The sequence below is a fragment of the Stegostoma tigrinum genome, chromosome 45 (genome assembly GCF_030684315.1).
Source record: "Stegostoma tigrinum isolate sSteTig4 chromosome 45, sSteTig4.hap1, whole genome shotgun sequence".
NCBI lineage: Eukaryota > Metazoa > Chordata > Chondrichthyes > Orectolobiformes > Stegostomatidae > Stegostoma > Stegostoma tigrinum.
In genome coordinates this window covers 8,630,027-8,648,618 of record NC_081398.1, presented here as the reverse complement: position 1 = coordinate 8,648,618, position 18,592 = coordinate 8,630,027, and the positions used below count along the sequence as shown (strand labels likewise).

Here is an 18,592-nt window from a genome sequence, read left to right as displayed (position 1 = left end):
AAGGCAGGAGACGTGGTCAAGGGCGTTCTCGACCACTGTGGGGGGCAAGTTGCGGTCCTTGAAGAACGTCGACATCTGGGATGTGCAGGAGTGGAACGCCTCATCGTGGGAGCAGATGCGGCGGAGGCGGAGAAATTGGGAATAGGGGATGGAATTTTTGCAGGAGGGTGGGTGGGAGGAGGTGTATTCTAGGTAGCTGTGGGAGTCAGTGGGCTTGAAATGGACATCAGTTTCTAGCTGGTTACCTGAGATGGAGTCTGAAAGGTCCAGGATGGTGAGGGATGTGTTGGAGATGGCCCAGGTGAACTTGAGGTTGGGGTGGAAGGTGCTAGTAAAGTGGATGAACTGTTCGAGCTCCTCTGGGGAGCAAGAGGTGGCGCCGATACAGTCATCAATGTAACGGAGGAAGAGGTGGGGTTTGGGGCCTGTGTAGGTTCGGAAGATGGACTGTTCCACATAACCTACAAAGAGGCAGGCGTAGCTTGGGCACATGCGAGTACCCATGGCCACCCCCTTTGTCTGTAGGAAGTGGGAGGAATTGAAAGAGAAGCCTAACCCTAACCCTAACCCTAACCCTGTGATAACCCTAATCCGCTTTGCAGACCACCTCCGCTCGGTTCACAATAAACAACTGCACCTCCCAGTCGCGAACCATTATAACTCCCCCTCCCATTCCTTAGACGACATGTCCATCATGGGCCTCCTGCAGTGCCACAATGATGCTACCCAAAGGTTGCAGGAACAGCAACTCATATTCTACTTGGGAACCCTGCAGCCCACTGGTATCAATGTGGACTTCACAAGCTTCAAAATCTCCCCTTGCCCCACTGCATCCCAAAACCAGCCCAGCTTGTCCCTGCCTCCCTAACCTGTTCTTCCTCTCACACCTATCCCCTCGTCCCATCTCAAGCTGCACCTCCATTTCCTACCTACTAACCTCATCCCACCTCTTTGACCTGTCCGTCTTCCCTGGACTGACATATCCCCTCCCTACCTCCCCACCTATACTCTCCTCTCCGCCTATCTCCTTATCTCTCCACCTTCGGTCCGCCTCCCCCTCTCTCCCTATTTATTCCAGAACCCTCTCCCCATCCCCCTCTCTGATGAAGGGTCTAGGCCTGAAACGTCTGCTTTTGTGCTCCTGAGATGCTGCTTGGCCTGCTGTGTTCATCCAGCTCCAGCTTTGTTATCTTGGATTCTCCAGCATTTGCAGTCCCCATTATCTCTGATCACCATTAGTTGAATAGACTTCACCATCAAACACGGTGGGATTCAAACTCATACTCCCAGAATATGTGGTTCTGCATTACTAGTCCAATGATATTCCCACTGTGCTACCACTGTCCCAATTTCTTTGCTATTCTGAGAATCCTCATTGAGCCACCAATGCACTGCCTCCTGATTCTGACCTTTCTTGTCACTTGAGGCTCTGCCTCATTCATGTCCTTTGTTTGTAATATTGCCCACATTTCTACCGTGATATGATAAGGCTGCTTCCAGAACAATCTGTAATACAATTCCAATCACCTTTTAACTAACCAATTTATTTATGGAGACAGATTAAATGATGTGGGTTTGGCTGGTGATCACAAACTCTTTTGGACGTAATTGAATGATTTATTCTGGTTAAATCTATGTACAACAGAGTGAAGCTCCCACTGCACTGTCCCTGTTAAATATGCCTGCAAGGCAAGATGCAGCATAAAGCTACCTTTACACTTTTAAACTGAAAGTAAAGCTCTTTCTCTGGAATTAAAGCTCCACTTACAATGTCTCCATGACTCCCAGGATAGGACAGCAGGGGGCTAGATACATGGTAAGGTTCCCTCTATTCTTTACAACTAAAGGTAAAACTGTCTGTATTTTTAAATAGAGAGTAGAGTCCTCCCTAATCTTTTAAACTGTAAATGAAGTTACCCCCATATTGTCTCTATCAAATACTCCCAGCACAGGAATAGCTTGGGGTTGGATTCAGTGTAAAGCTCTCTCTTGTACAAATTGAGCCACTTGGAATGCTCTGGGCAGTCAGATCGAGCACGTGGGGAAATTATTGAAAAGGTGTAGGCGAGGGGAGAACACAATCAGTTTCTGAGATTGCTCCCCAACCCAACCCCGAAATGAGGAAATTGATGCCGAGCAGCATCAATGGCTCAACAGGGGTCCTTGGGGCCTGGTGTGGGGGTGGGGTTTAAGTGCTGGTTCTCCCTGATGGCCAGCTGGGAGGATATCTAATGCTTCTGTCAGGCCCTGGCTGTTCGCCTGAGCCACAAACCCTCCCAGCTACCATCTAGACCTTTAGATTGAGGGCTTAGTATACTGGTAAGGGATTGGTGGCCTTTTCTACACCCAGTCACAATCTAGCGAGTGGAGTCGGTCCCTTCTGACAGCTGGAAATGTGCCCCACATCCCACCTGCGATAAATTGTCCGGGCAGCTGTCAGGAGCTCCCTGGCAGTCATCCTCTGAGCATTAACATCCGTTCTGTTCTAAAGATGTTTTGTCATCCGATATCTCACTTGGGTAACAGCCATGTAACTGGAGGCTGTGGAATTTCCTCAACACTTAATCTGCTCTCCATAACCTCTGCAGGAAGTGACTGTCCGAGAGTCTGATGTTTCTCCCATGGTCTATTAATGCAAAGAAAGGCTTCTGTGGTCATTAGCAGGTTAGGGTATTGCATTGTGGGGAGTCATGGTTAGATCCCCCATCCCCGCTCTCACATTCTGTCATTCACGCACTCACTCACGCGTTCTCTCTCAAGCACACTCACTCACTCACTTTCACACATTCTCGCACTCACTCTCTCTCACTCACTGTCTCACTCTAGCACGCACTCTTGCACTCTCGCACTCATTCACTCTCGCACTAACTCACTCTCGCACTCACTCTCTCTCACTCACTCTGTCACTTTCGGGGCATAATCAGATCCCAGAGGCTGCCCTGGAACAAAGGTTGCAGAGAGGAGTAATGGTAAGATGCCACAGCCCCACCATGTTGGGAGGGGGGAGGTGGTGTACAATTACATTATGACCTGTTTACACAGCACTCACACCTAGGGAAGGTTCTGTCCGGTCTTTAGCCCCCCGCCATGCAAACCTCGTCCTGTTCCCGCTCCATCTCACCCATCACCCTGTCTTTCAAATCCTCTCTCTTGTGTCGTTATCCAGTTTCATCTTAACTGCAGTTCTTATCAGGTGCTCTTTATGATGGTGTGCTAACATTTTCAGTTTAATTGTCACTCTTTCTTTCTTGAGAACAGAATGAAAAGAATGAGGAAATGACCACAAATGTCTTCATGAATCTGGTAGGCGGTGACCTTTTGCACCCTGACTTCACTCTGTCTGTTCCTTCAGCCTGATTCTGCCATCAGTTCCATATCTCCCATCCCATTCTTGCCCACTTAAAATCTGACCTGGTTGCATGCATCTTGCTGTCTGATGGCTTGACTGATCACTGCCCTCAACTATGCAGGGCTTGTGGGCATAGTGTTAAGGGCAGGATGGGGAATGCTGCTTGTCTCTAGTTCTACCTTTCTCTCTATCTCTCCATCTCTCTTTCTCTTGCTCAGAGATTGTGCATGGATTTGAAATAGGGTCAGAGCTGATGAGACACTGTTGCCCATTGGGTGGTGTGCGATATTAATAGTTTTTATTTGTGGGAGGGATTAATTTTTTTGATTCTCTGCTCTCTGCACCCCATCTCCCCCAAACCAAGGCCTGGATGGATTATCGATTGAGGTGGGACCCGAAGAATTATGACGGCATTGATGTTCTTCGAATTCCCTGCAGCAAAGTGTGGCTGCCTGACATTGTGCTACTGAACAAGTCAGTAATTTCATACGCATACGTCACCGTGTTGTTTGTGTGTGTGTGTGCGCGCCTCTCTTTCTCTCCCTCCCTGCGCTGTCAGAGGACCAGGGCTGAGGGACCTCAGTGTGTCTTTCTGGTGAATGTAAAATAACTCACAGTGCTGTTTAGCGGAAGAGTGGGGACAGTGAGCGGAACTATTGGGGGCGTGCTGGATTCTTGCCTGTTACCTGGTTACAATATCGCTCAACCATCTTTGTGGAAACAGGTTCATCCGGTCAGGGAAGGGAGCTAACTGTAAGTGAGATAACAAGGTGTAGAGCTGGATGAACACAGCAGACCAAGCAGCATCAGAAATGAAGAAGGGTCTAGGCCCGAAATGTCAGCTTGCCTGCTCTGAAGATGCTGCTTGGCCTGCTGTGTTCATCCAGCTCTAAACCTTGTTATCTCGGATTTTCCAGCATCTGCAGTTCCTGTTATAACTGTGAGTGAACTGTGGTTCCTCCATTACGTTTTACAAAAATGCTTCTTTGGCCGTGAAGCTTCTTTGGGTTCCCTTGAGATCATGAAACCTGCTTTATAAGTACAAATCTAATGATCAACAATGGACAAATGGCTAACCCTATGAATTGTGAAAAGGCCTCTTACAAGGGTGCCACGTTTAGTGTCTTAAATGTCAAAAGATTTGGGCTGGGAGAGCAATACAATTCTTTGATATCAGAGATAATGGGAACTGCAGATGAAACAATTTTTGTGCGTTCACATCCATGTCCTCTCAAGTTGTAGAGTCATAGAGTCACACAGCACAGAAACAGATCCTTTGGTCCAACTCATCCAGGCTGACCAGGTATCCTAAACGGACCTAGTCCCACTCACTAGCACTTAGCTCATATCCCTCCAAACCCTTCCTATTAATGTACCCATCCAGATCCCTTTTAAATGTTGTCATTGTACTAGCCTTCACCACTTCCTCTGGCAGCTCATTCCGTACACACACCACTCTCTTCGTGAAAATATTGCCCCTTTTGTCCCTTTTAAATCTTTCCCCTCTCACCTTAAACCTCTGCCCTCTGGATTTGGGCTCCCCTACCCCAGGGAAAAGATCTTGCTGTAAAATTCCAGTCTAGTTTAGTCTAAGGTGCTATGGTTTGCTCTGACTTCACCCACATTGTGTATGCTATTTATACAAGGTGATGTGAAGCTCCATGATGTCATTATAAAGTAGCTCCCAGGTCCTGATGCTCTTACACTGTTACTAACAGTGGTAACTTGACTCCCAACCCATATGTCGGCTCAACGCTGGAATCCCTGACTCCTCCTATGTTTCCTCCTCTCCAAATCATTCACCTTTTACTCAATGTCTTTCTTGTTTTCTGTATCTCTGTCTATCTCATTACAGCAACGATGGCAATTTCCATGTGGCACTCCTTGTTAATGTGCTGGTACAGCACACTGGCATTGTCAGGTGGCTCCCTCCTGCCATCTACCGGAGCTCCTGTGCCATCAGAGTAAGTTGTCCTCCTTGCCCATGCAGGTGCTTCCGCTGGTTTTGTGTCTGGGGATTTCAAATCCAAGGAGCGTGGGATTTTAAATTCCCATTGAATTGAAATGAGGGCATGGTGGATCAGGCACTTGTCCACCTGGATCATGAGTTTGAGTATGAGGGCAATGAACGTTGAGACCAAGGCTGATGCTCTCAGTGCAGTGCCCCCTCCTCCTCTCCCTCCTCCCCTTCTACCTCTCCCAGCCCCCTCCAACTTCCCTACTGCTTCCATATCCCCATCCCCTGCTTCTTCTATACCTCTCCTCCCTGTCCACATCCGGCAATACTTATCCCTGACTAGCATTCCTTTTCCAAGGTTTGGGTATGGGGGTGCTGGTGGTGGACTGGGGGTGGTGTCTGGGGAGATGAGAAAACCAGAGTTGAGCTGGTCATCATTCACCTCCCTGGTGTCACAATAACCTTGCTTGTGCGCAGATGTGGGCACCTACTTTCTCAGTTGAGATGGTTGAAAGCCTGGCCCCCTGGGTTTGAACCCATCCAATCCACAACTGTCATGGGATGATGGGAATGTGGTACTGGAAGGGAGAGCTCAACCTGAGAGCCAGCAACAGGGCTGAAAGAGCTGAATAGACCTGTCCCCTTCCTCCTTTAGCTTGCTGTACAAATACAGGGCCATGTGTCTCATTGCCTGTTGGGGGAAGGAGCAGTGAGTCTTGTTTGTGCTGGACTCAGGTTGTCTGCTGTGTGTCTCTCTCCAAACCCCCATTGTAGGTGAAGTACTTCCCATTTGATTGGCAGAACTGCACCATGGTTTTCAAATCTTACACGTACGATACATCTGAGGTGATCCTGGAGCACTCCCTGGACGATTCGGGGAGGCACGAGATCAGAGAGGTGATCATTGACAAGAATGCCTTCACCGGTAAGTCCTCCCAGGATTGTTCAGCTTACTGCCCTCTCCCTCTCCATCCCCCTCCATTATTCACACTTGCCCAGGCCCTTCTGCTCCCATTTTGCCCGTCCCCTCCTCACTTGAGCCCAGCATGTATATGCCCATAAGTCCTACCCCTCACGCTGCTCCACCTCACACTCTCTTTCTCGGCCACTTACCCCAGGCACAACAGTCCCTCCTCATCACCGCCCCCTCAAACCTTCTTAATCCCATGTTGTGCTACCGTTGGGGAAAGTGCTGAGGTGGTTTAGCTCTGGGTTGCAATTGATATCTAACGTGTTCCTTTTTCATTTTTTATGTCTCTGTGTATGTGTGTGTACATGGGTTTGTGTTGGGGTATGTGTGCTGCCGTGACTGTGTATGTGTGTTTGTGTGGGTGTATATCTGTGTATGTGGGTTTGTGCGGGTGTGTTTGTGTGCGTGTGGGTGTGTCTGCTGGATGCATATTTGTGGCTGAATCCTGGCAGAGAACGGTGAGTGGCAAATCTGGCACAAGCCCTCACGCAAGAACAGGCTGAGCCATGACCCAAGCTATGAAGACATTACCTTTTATCTCATCATCCAGCGCAAGCCCCTCTTCTACATTGTCAACATCATCATACCCTGCGTCCTCATCAGTATCCTGGCCATCCTGGTCTTCTACCTTCCTCCTGACGCAGGTAACAACTCCCTTTCCCCATCTCGTCAAGTCTGGCATGGGGTCTAAGAGCCAGCATAGTGAGTTCAGTCTTGGGAACCAAGATTTGGACCCATGACCATCTGATTCTTGGGGGTTGGGCAGGGTGGAGGGTGGGGGGGAGGTCATAGAGTCATAGAGCTTTTACAGCACATAAAGAGACCCTGGGCCCATTACATGCACCGTCAAGCATTTATCATTTCCAATCCATCTTCCAGCACTTGACCCATTGCATTGTAGATCTTTTCTAATCAACCTGTTCAGTGGTGTTAGCAGACACTTCTGGAGTAGATGGGACTTGAACCTGGGCCTCCTGGCTTGGAGGACACTACAACTGCGCCACAAGAGTACAGCCTGTACCCTATAGTTCTTCAAGTAAATATCTGAACACTTGTTAAATGTTATGAGGGGTTTTGCCTCTATCAGCCTTACAGGCAGTGGGTTCCAGATACGCACCACCCTCCCCAAATCCTCTGTGAAACTCCCATCTCTTTACCTTGAAAACTGTTTGTCCAGGTTATTAACCCTTCCACTATGGGAGGTTATGCAGGAGGGAAGGAAGGAGGATGTGTAGGATGGAGGGTGGGAGAGTGAGGGAGGGATGTGGGGGAGCGAGCAGGGCAGAGGGACTTAAGAGCAGCGTGATTTAGAGTGTGTGAGTGGGTATCGAGCTGTGTTTGACCCTCTGTCCCTCCAGGTGAGAAGATGACTCTGTCAATCTCCGTGCTGCTGGCACTCACTGTCTTCTTGCTGCTTCTGGCTGACAAGGTCCCGGAGACCTCACTGGGAGTTCCCATCATCGTCAACTACCTGATGTTCACCATGATCCTTGTCACCTTCTCAGTCATCCTCAGTGTGGTTGTTTTAAACCTTCATCATCGCTCTCCAAATACACATGCCATGCCCTACTGGGTCAAACAGGTACCCATCCAAACCCTGGATGATTTTGTTTTGTTCACTCATGGGACGAGGGTGTCGCTGGCTGGCCACCATTTATTTCCCACCCTTAGCCGCCCATGAGAAGGTGGTAACGTGGGGGATGAATGGTACTAGAACCAGGGGATAACACCTCAGAGTAAGGCCAGTGGTGGGGGGAGGAGGCTTTATGACATAGAGGAGGAGGGATTCCTTCACCATTTCTAGGTATCAAGTGATACAGTGCAGGAAAATAGGTAGATAATTGGTCCTGTGCGAGTCATATGGCAGGTCAGGCTCAAAGGGGCTGAATGGTCTACTCCTGCTCCTACTTCCTGTGTGGTTATGAGTTTGATATTGCAGGAGATTGTCACAAGACTGTTGTCTTTTTGTATTGGTTACAAGCTGGTTGCAGGAGTACATAGTATTGCAGGATGGGATAAGAACAGAAGGAGCAGCGCTCCAGAAGCTTCAAATAAATCTGTTCAACTATAACCTGGTGTCACGTGACATCTGGCCTTGTTGACCCCAGTCTAACACCGGCACGAACATATCATGGGATAAGAGTGTTACTGTAGTTACTCTAATATATATACATTGATATATTACTGTTAATATATTGGAGATTAGGCAGCATCTGAAGCCAAAATGATAAAATTTGTATTCTTTGAATAGGAGTATAATTTTGACTTGACATAAGAACTGGGAGCAGAAATTAGCTACTTGGCCCCTCAAACCTACTCCATCATTTAATATGATCATGGCTGATTTCATGTCAGCCTCAACTCCACTTTCCTGCCCACTGCCCATAATCCTTAAATGTGTTACGAACTAAAAATCTTTGTTGAATTTATTCAGTGTCTGTTTCATTCCCTCCATCTGCAGTTTGTCTCTTCAATTAGAGTCAGAATCAGAGTTGTACAGCACAGGAGCAGACCCCTCAGTCCAACTTGTCCATGCCAGCCAAATATCCTAAATTAATCCAGGCCCATTTGCCAGCATTTGGCCCATATCCCTCTCAACCCTTCCTATTCATATACCCAGCCGGATGCCTTCTAAATGCTGTAATTGTACCAGCCCCCACCACTTCGTCTGGCAGCTCATTCCACACACGCACCACCCTCTGTGTGAAAAAGTTACCCTTCAGATCCCTTTTAAATCTTTCCCCTCTCACCTTAAACCTATACCCCTCTAGTTGTGGACTCCCCCACCCTGGGAAAAAGACCATGGCTATTCATTCTGTCCATGCCCTTTGTGATTTGATAAACCTCTACAACCTCAAATTCACTTATCTTTTCATTTTGCTGTACTTCTTTTGTTTCCTATCTTTCTCTATCTCTCTTACTCCCTCCTTTTCCTCACATACATGTGCACATAACACTTTCTCTCCCCCCCTCTCTCTCTGTCTGACTCTTTCCTATTTGCTGTCTCTGGAAGCCGGGTGTGACTGAATGATTTCCATTCACCTCAACACCTTCACCCTCACCCTCTGAAGTAGTGTGTTTCTGATTAACACAGGAGAGTCACACAAGAAAGGCAGAGGGACAGAGGGAGACAAATGGAGAAAGGGAGGCAGAGAGACACACCGAGAGTCAGACATATAGACAGTAAGAGGACACAGAGAAAGAGCCAGACTTACGAGCTTGCTTTAGTCACTGTTTGGGCAGTGGATGTGTTGCTGTTTCCTGTAACACTGAGAGCCATAACTCCAATGTACTGTGCAAGGACTGCACCTAGACCCCAAGCTCAATCTGCAATGATCTACCCTAATTTCCCATTTCCCTTAAGATGCTCCTTCAATTTGATATCTTTGGCCAAGCCCATACTGGACATCTTCTTCTGTGGCTCTTTGTCAAATTCTGCTTAATAGTCACTCCCGTGAGGTGGACAAGGTATTTTACTATGTTAAATATGTCACATAAATGCAGATTGTGACAGTAGAGATATGTAAAGTGACCCTTTATCTCTTTCTGCCTGCCCTTCAGATTTTCATCCAAATGTTACCCAGGTACCTCCAGATGCAGAGGCCTAAACTGGAGGCCTCAGAGAGTGAGAAACGTGTTGCTCTGAGCCGTGTAACAGATGAATACTTCATCCGAAAACCTGCCATGGACTTAAACAACATGAGGTACTCTCTGAACAGTCAAGATGTACCCCACTACCCTGTCCTCTCTCTGTCTTTGTCATACCATTTGTCTCTGTTTCTCTTTTCCTTCCACATCTTTCTCTCCCTCCCTTTCTCGTTTCTTCTCAAGCTTTCTTTCTCTCTGTCTCTCTTGTTCTTGTTATCTCGCCTTTCTGTCATGCCCTCATTCTTGTAGTTATGATGGTCACCCTTGATCTGAGGGCTGTATTGGGTAAAATATGACCCACAGATCATTTCTGGTTTGATGTCAAGAACAAGTTTGTTCACCAATCCTGAGTCTACATTGGGCTCCAATCCTAGTCTTGTTGCAGCACAGAAGGAGGCCAATCAACCCATCAAGCTTATGCCAGTTCTCTGAGCAAACAACACAAACCCATTCCATCCCTATTCAGTCCCCATATTCTGCATGTTTACTTCCTTTCCAATTTCCTTTTAAAATCCTGGATTCTCCCCACTTCCATTCTCTCCCTACTCACGCCTTCCCTTTTCCCATGCGGGGAGAGAATTCCACGCTGGCATAACTTCATTGTATGTTTTAAGCCAGTCCTGCTTCTTACCCCTTGAGATTCTGATCTGGATTATCTCTGAGCTCTGGGAACATATACACTGACCCTAAGGCTGCCTGCTCCTTATCTCTAAGTAAAGCTCCTCAACTCCTGATACACCTTAATGCTCCTTCATTTACACTGGTATGTAGCAGCTTGTGAAATACTGCTGATTGCAGTATGTGAGACCATGCTCCTCAGGAGCTTGCTCGATACTGGAGACATCGCTCATACTGATCTTAGACTTATGATCAGCTAAGTCATTGTGAAATACATGCACTGCATTGTATAAAATACTTTACACTCTGCTCCACAACATCTCTTGTCCACACCCTTTGATCTTTGTCTCCCTCTTGACCTTGTACCATCAGCCAATGGGAACAGCTTTACTTTGTCTAGCTTCTGTAACCTGTCATAGTCTTAACCTGTGCCCAGGTTGGGCCTACACACAGGCTTCAGTCCTGTGTAGTGAACACTCTGTGTCCTAATAGCAGGAAGGGGCTTACCTCCTTGTGAAGGATCATGTACGCTTACCAGACTTGAGTACATCGCAAGAACAGTTTTGATCCCAATCCAGAATCTACAATTCCTGCTATCTCTGACTTCCTTCAGCCGCTATACACGTCCCCATCTCTGTAACCTCCACCAGCCCCTATAGCGCTCCAACATTTCTTAAGTTGCTCCAGCCCCTACACTCCTTCTTATCACTGTAACCTCCACCAGCCTGTACACTCCTCCCTATCTGTGTAATCTCTTTCATTCCCTATACTCCTTCCTATGTCTGTTAACTCCTCCATGCCCTACACCCCTCCGAGATGTTTGCACTGTTCTGATTCCAGTCTGTTGAACATTCCCCAATTCCCATCATTCTGCCACTAGCAACTATTCCTTCAGTTGCCTGAGTCCCATGCTCTGGAATTCCGTCCCTGAACCTCACCACCTCTCTCTCTGTCACTGTCTCTCACTCATGCCCTTGAACACTTTATATTCGTATAGTGACTGGTTGTTAAATTTGTCAGATAAATTCTGTTATTTTGATACTCTTTGGGATGTTTTTAGGTAAAGGTGCTGTTTAAATGTTGGTTATTATAAATGAATTAAGGCATTAATGATTAATGAGTTCTGCAGAGTCTGTACTTAATGGAGTTTAGAAGGATGAACACAAAACGTTATCTGGGTCTCCAGATTAACAGTCCAGTGATAATACCACTAGGCCATTGCCTCCCCTGAGGGTAATGTGTATGGATTGAGGGATGGAGTGAGGAGTTGGGGGGCAAAGGTAGGTCCTGACTGGGAACTGTGCCAACAAGTGCCATATTCCAAGTTCGACATGTCTGGCTGCAAGGGCAAGAAGTGAAAGGGTGACCAGAGGGCTGTGGATGCCTAGTTATTGAGTGTATTTAAGGCGGAGATAGATACGTTCTTAATTAGTAGGTGGGAATTGAGGGTTACGGGTAGAATAGGGTTGAGAAACATACCAGCCATGATTGAATGGTACAGCAGACTTGATAGGCTAAATGGCCTAATTTTGCTCCTATATCTTGTGGTCTAATGTTTATATCAGTTGGATCCTGGGATTAATCTCTAATTTCTAGGAAAGGAGGTGACCCAGCTGGGGTCTTACTCTGCCCATTATTCACCATGAACACCATCACCTATCCCTCTAGCTCCCTATCCCAACTCCCTGAAGATGTTGCAGTCCAGCAAGCCCCAAACCTTTCCCCATGTAACCCTACTTTGAGGCTTGAAGATTGTTACTAACCCCTCATTCAGAGCTGTCAATGCAGCAGAGGGATGGATGGGGAGGTGCTATGAGGACAGGTGACCTGAGGGCCTGGGGGTATAGCTGTTATGAAGGTCTGTGACTATCATTACGGACTCATCGCTCACCACCCAAAGATTTCAGCTCACCGACAACACTTTTGGGAAACTCTGGCAGCAACTGTTCCTCTCTTCCCGCAGAGTGGATTTGCCCCCAAGCCACCTGTTCCCTGAGATAAACAGATACATAAATGGCATCGTCCAACAAGTGGTGTTGCCTCCGGATCTAAAAGCAGCAGTGGAGGCCATCAAGGACATTGCCAAGGAGTTGCAGGGGCAAGAGGAATACGACAAGGTGAGCCAGTGGGTGTGCTAGGATGGTGCCTGGGGAATAATCAATGTGAATAATCAAAATCCATCACCCAGCGACCACTTCTTGTAACACACTAAGGCTTAGCCTTCCTTGCTTTAGTTTCTGGGTGACCACTCACCTATCTGGGTCACAATAGTATGAAGGGTGGGAGGGTTCAGTGGTCCCGGCATTATCAGTAATTTCAACATTTTAAAAAATTCATTAACAGGATGAAGATGTCACTGGCTAGACGTCAGTTATTGCCCATCCCTAATTGCCCAGAGGGCAGTTCAGGGTCAACCACATTGCTGTGTGTCTGGAGTCACATGTAGACTGCATGAGATAAGGGTAGCAGTTTCCTTCCCTAAAGGGCATTAGTGAACCAGATGGGTTTTTCTGACAATCAACAATGGATTCATGGTCATCATTAGATCCTTAATTCCAGATACTTATTGAATTCAAATTCCACCTTCTGCCGTGGCGGGATTTGAACCCAAAACGTTATCTGGGTCTCCAGATTAACAGTCCAGTGATAATACAACTAGGCCATTGCCTCCCCTGAGGGTAATGTGTATGGATTGAGGGATGGAGTGAGGAGTTGGGGGGCAAAGGTAAGTCCTGACTGGGAACTGTGCCAACAAGTGCCGTATTCCAAGTTCGACATGTCTGGCTGCAAGGGCAAGAACTGAAACGGTGACCAAGACCCTGGGCAGCTATTTTGAGCACAGCAAGCTCCCATAATTTCTATTGGGATGGGTGAACTTTTCTCGCCCACCCACCCTCCAAATCCCATCATCCCTTGTCCAAAGCTGGTGCTGGGGTTTATGACGGTGTACGGAGCCCTTAATATGTCATTTTCTGCTGAAGAAGTCTCCTCAGAATGCAGTGCTCCCTCAATGCCACACTGGTGAACGTCTTGACCTGCATTAGGCGCTCGAGTCTTTGAAGCAAGGACTCTATCAGAGAACATTTTGACCAGGGAGGGACAAGATGCTGCTGACAGAGCGATGTGTAAATTTAACTAGTGGTTGACATTCTGGGCCGGGTGGTGCAGATTCAGGTGTGCCAGAGAAATTAGGTAGGGTTAGACTGACACACAGTTACCATCAGGGGTGGGAGATCCTGGATGACTTGCCATGAAGATATAGCAGTCAATAATAGCACACTGTCACTGAACTTCCACCCAGCCCTTTACCTCACAACAGTTTTGATTAAAACATGGTGTAAAGGCATAGCCGTTGCACAATGCTGCTGATGTTTCATCTGCATCACTGTCGCTGTCGTCTCATGTCTCTGACTCAGGGACACAAAGATCAATCGAAGCATTATTCCCCAAAACCTCTCACCCAGCTGCCTAAAGCGAAAGAGGCCTACTTGAGTGCAAGCTGAGAATGAAACCTGGGGTTTTCTTGCTTTCAGTGCAACCTTTTCTTCTGTTTTACAGCTGAAGGAGGACTGGCAGTACGTGGCCATGGTTGTCGACAGGCTGTTCCTCTGGGTCTTCATCACCTTCACCTCACTGGGGACGCTTGCCATCTTCCTTGATGCCAGCTACAATGTTCCACCTGTCGATCCCTTTGACCCTTTGACCTAATGCCAACCCCTGTCAGCTCTCCTTCCCCAATCATACAAGTAAAAGCGTCTTCCCGTCCCAATCCATCCCATTCCCGACGTCTAGTGTGATTGCGATGCACGAATGAACAGTTTCAGTTGGACAATAGACTGTCTTCTTTTTATTTTATTTTGTTCAGGAAAAGCACAGCCTTCCCTTTCACATTCTATTTTTGTGGGCCTGGTGTGTGAGTTGGATCTCTCTCCTTTCCCAGCTGGAGCCTTCCCACCTCACAATGCAATCTAGATACTGCAGACAAGTCAGGAAAAATGAAACCCTTTGCATCACTGTGCCAAAAATCTCAGATATTGGATCATATGCTATTAACTTGAGCAGGAAGAATGAGAAAACAATATTATCGAAAGAGAACTGCAGAATTCCAAGGCACAGATGGATTTGGGTGTTCTGGTGTGCGTATCAAAACGTTAGTATACAGGTGAAGAAGTCTAATGGGGTGTAATTCTTTAATGTGAGAGAAATTGAATGAAAAGTAAGTTTTGGAGTCATACTGGACCCAGATGTTAACTCAGCAGGTCTGGAGAAAGAAACAGAGTTTCTCTGGAATTCTCTGTTTGTTTCATATTTCCAGCATCTGCTATATTCGCCTCGATAAAAGTAAGAATGTTCTGCTTCAGTTATACAGGACGTTGGTGACACCACATATTGAATACTTCATGCAGTTTTGGTTTTCTTATTGAAGGAAGGATAGAAATGCATTGGAGGTGTTTCGGGGAGATTTCCTAGATTGATTCCTGGAATGAGTGAGTTGTCTTATGAGAATAGTTTGGATAGGCTGGGCCTCCACTGGTTTTCACTGGTGTTTAAAAAAGTAAGGGGTGACTTGATTTAATTATACAACGTCTTGAATTGGTTTGACAAAGTGGATGTTTCCTTGGAGAGTGAGTCAAGACTATGGAGCATTGTTTTAAAATTAAGGGTCGCCCTTGCAAGACAGAGGATGTAAGTGGTACACAGTTGCCACTGCACATCAGTGATGGAGGGAGTGACTGTTGAAGGTGATGGATGAGGTGCCAGTCAAGCAGACAGGTTTGTCCTCAATGGTATTGAGTTTTGTGAGTGTTGTTGGAGTTGTACTCATCCAGACTGGGGAGTATTCCATCACACTCCTGACTTGTGCCTTGTAGACAGTAGATAGGTTTTGGGGAGTTGTGAGTTTCTCGCTGCAGGATTTCTAGCATCTGACTTGTTCTTGTGCCCACTGTATTGTTATGGAGTTCAGTCTGTTTATGATCAGGATATTGACTGTTGAGGATTCAGCAATGGTAATGCCATTGAATGACAAGACAAAAAGATTAGATTAGTTTTTGTTGGAGATGGTCATTGCCTGGCACTTATGTGCTGTGCATGTCACTTGCCTCTTATCAGTCCAAGTCTGAATCTTGTCCAAGTCCTGCTGCCTATGTACATGGACTACTTCAGTAGCTGAGGAGTTGCAAATGGAACTCAACACTTATGTAGCCATCAGCAAATCATACCACTTTTGACCTTATGATGGAGGGAAAGTGACTGATGAAACATCTGAAGGTGCTTTGATGATCTTAGGGTGTTTGTGGCATAGTGCTGGTGTACCTACCTCTGAGCTCAGAGGACTGGGTCAAGTCCCAGTCATTCCACATGCATCATAATATCTCAACAGGTTGATTAGCAAGTATCTACTCTAATGATCTTGTAGCTGAGATAATTAACCTCCAACAATCATAACCATCTTCACTCGTGTTAGGTGTCAACTGTATACAGCAGACAGCTTATCGTCATTCCTGCTGAATTCAGTAACAATGAACAAATTCTCAAGCTGCTTAATATAGGGACATGCCTGAGACATGATTGCACCTACCTTAGTCCAAGCCACCTCCATACCAGCATGGGCAATGGAAGGTCTTGATTCTACAGTGTGGTAAGACTTAAAGGTACCTACGATCCATAATCACAGCATTGTTGCAGCACGGAAAGCCCCTCGTGGTTGTACTAGCTCTCTGAATGAGCAGTGCACTTAGAGCTATTCTTCACCTTCTCTCAGCAGTCCTCCACATTCTTCCTTTTCAGGTAAGCAGTTAATTCCCTTTTGCAATCCACAACTAAACCTGCTTCCACCACACTGCCGGGCAGCATTCCAGATCCCAACCATTTGCTACACAGTAAAGTTCCTCCTTGTATTGCTCCTCCGTTGCTTCTTTTGCCAATTCCCATAAACTTTTGCCATCCTGTTCTCAATCCTTCCACCTGTGGGAGTGATTTCTCTGTCTGATTTTGAATACCCTATTCAAATCTCTTCTTGACCTTCTCTTCTCCAAGAACAATCCTAATTACCCCGATTTGTTTATTTAAGCGATGAATGATGGAAAAAGTGTACTCACATCTACCAGACACAAGCTAGGTGTTGACTCTAGATGTCAATTGTGACTCCATCCTTTGATCCAGACTCCAACAATGAAGGGGGCACCAACCACCATCCTGCACCACCCCAAACCAACATCTGACCGAGGCAGAAAGGCTACAATTGCAATGATGTTCCAAGACTTGGAAACAGAATCCATAAAGAATTTTACCACTGGGAACGGACAATATGTCTCAAGTATGTTGGATTTATTGAAGATTCCAGGAATGTTTTGGATTCGTGTTCTGTGCATTTTTGGTTTGAATGCAACTCATTCCCCCTCCCCCATAGTGCCTTTTTTAAACAATCACAAACTCTCTGTTATCAAAGTCATTTAATCAATGATTATTAAATTATGCCATTTTCCCTTCATGGGGAATCTCATGATTTTTATTTAACGGGCAAGTCCCTGGTGCCAGCTCAGCTATTAATGAGGTAATGGTAGGTGCCTGAAGGTTCAGCCATTATTACAGATAGAGCTTTTAGTTTGTTCAGGAAATGAGAAAGAGCGAATTTGGGATGGGTTGGGGTGTGGGGTGGGAGAAGAGATTGGAAATGAGGAAGAGATGTGGGAGATCAAAGCTGAGGAGTCTGATAAGGGTTCCCCACAGGGCTTAGGCAAAAGGAGGCACTGTAAAACTGCATGTTCTCTTGTTTTCAGACTGTATCCTGTTCATGCTTATTTCATGTTGGATCCCATAAACCATATGGATCAATCCAGTTCATCTTTGAACCATGCTTGCAGAGACAGCATGTTTCATAACAAGAAATGGGAACAGCAGAAGGCCATTCAGCCCCTCTATCATTCAATGAGCTCATGGCTGATCTTTTGCTTCAACACCAATTTGTATTAGATCTTCCATAACCCTCGATGGCTCCCTTTAGTTTGAATTCTATTGCATCCCCAGTGTGTCTCAGTGCACACAGCATCAGAACACAAATCTGCTTGTGCTGAATAACAATGTCACTTACCCTTCTGGGTGTCATTTGCGAGATTAATGTTATCAAGGGTACATCAATGCAGTTTAGGGATGTGGTTTGTTAAGGCTTCTTGCTTCCCCGATGATCTTGAGCTTTTTTGCAGCAAGAGCATTATGAGTCTCAGAGGGAAACTGGCTAATGGGCAGATTAAAAGCATCACACGGCAAACAGCCTTCCCTTTGGGTGGCTTAAGTGACTAGTTCCACCTTCTGCACCCTCAATCCCAGACCGCTTCACTGATTCCTGTCTCAGAGTGACCATTCCTAGAATCACATCCAAAGATCACCATGGTGGCCGTACGCATGCCTTTCATCAATCCCTGGTACCCCACATGCCTCACACTCAATGAAGTAAAATATAATCATTTGTAATGTGGGAAATGCAGCAGCCAATTTACACACGGCGAGATAACACAATCGATGATAAACAGATTTTTCAATGCTGGGGGTAGATAAACATCACCCCAGGTGATACAATGGGTAACCTTGCGTTGTAGGGTCAAGCTTCACTCCAACATCTTTAGCATGTTCCCTGGGCTGTCGCTCCCACTGCTATGGCAAGAGAGCGCTCCACTGCCTGTGAGACTGCCATTTGGACTTGCTGTTCAGCTTGCCTGCTCCGTCAGCTCACTATTACAGATTCCTGGTGACATTAGGGGGGACTTCTCCCAGGGTTCACACCTATCCATGAAAGATCATCACCAGGGTTAAAACAGTCTGTTATTGCTGCATTTGGGAACTTACTGTGTGCAAGTCAATTGTTGCATTTCCTACTTTTCAACAGTGACTATGCTTCAAGATAAAGACTCCAGTGACTACAAAAGAGTCTGGGTTTCTTGATGCGGTGCTATAAAAATACAGATCTTTCATTCATGCTAGAATAGAGTTGACTTCCAAAGGAGTTACAGATGTGACTTAGAGTGTACAATAATGTAGCAATAGGCACAGA

The 18,592-nt window shown here is 46.4% G+C and overlaps 1 protein-coding gene across 4 annotated transcripts in view; it reads left to right on the top strand.

The window, feature by feature from the left end:
* The window catches only part of LOC125448688 (acetylcholine receptor subunit beta-like), a 31,139-nt gene extending 13,890 nt beyond the window's left edge, over positions 1-17,249 (top strand). For 2 of the 4 annotated variants that reach the window (XM_048524119.2, XM_048524117.2), the window contains 9 exons: positions 3,259-3,303; positions 3,714-3,823; positions 5,205-5,313; positions 6,081-6,231; positions 6,729-6,920; positions 7,635-7,858; positions 9,838-9,980; positions 12,506-12,659; positions 14,101-17,248. In XM_048524119.2, the coding sequence (XP_048380076.1) occupies positions 3,277-3,303; positions 3,714-3,823; positions 5,205-5,313; positions 6,081-6,231; positions 6,729-6,920; positions 7,635-7,858; positions 9,838-9,980; positions 12,506-12,659; positions 14,101-14,250 (1,260 nt within the window). In that variant the 5' untranslated portion in view covers positions 3,259-3,276 and the 3' untranslated portion in view covers positions 14,251-17,248. Of the gene's footprint in view, positions 1-3,258; positions 3,304-3,713; positions 3,824-5,204; positions 5,314-6,080; positions 6,232-6,728; positions 6,921-7,634; positions 7,859-9,837; positions 9,981-12,505; positions 12,660-14,100 lie in introns of all 4 variants that reach the window. The other 2 variants (XM_048524118.2, XM_048524120.1) reach the window with 2 other exon arrangements.
* Positions 17,250-18,592: the final 1,343 nt, after the last annotated feature.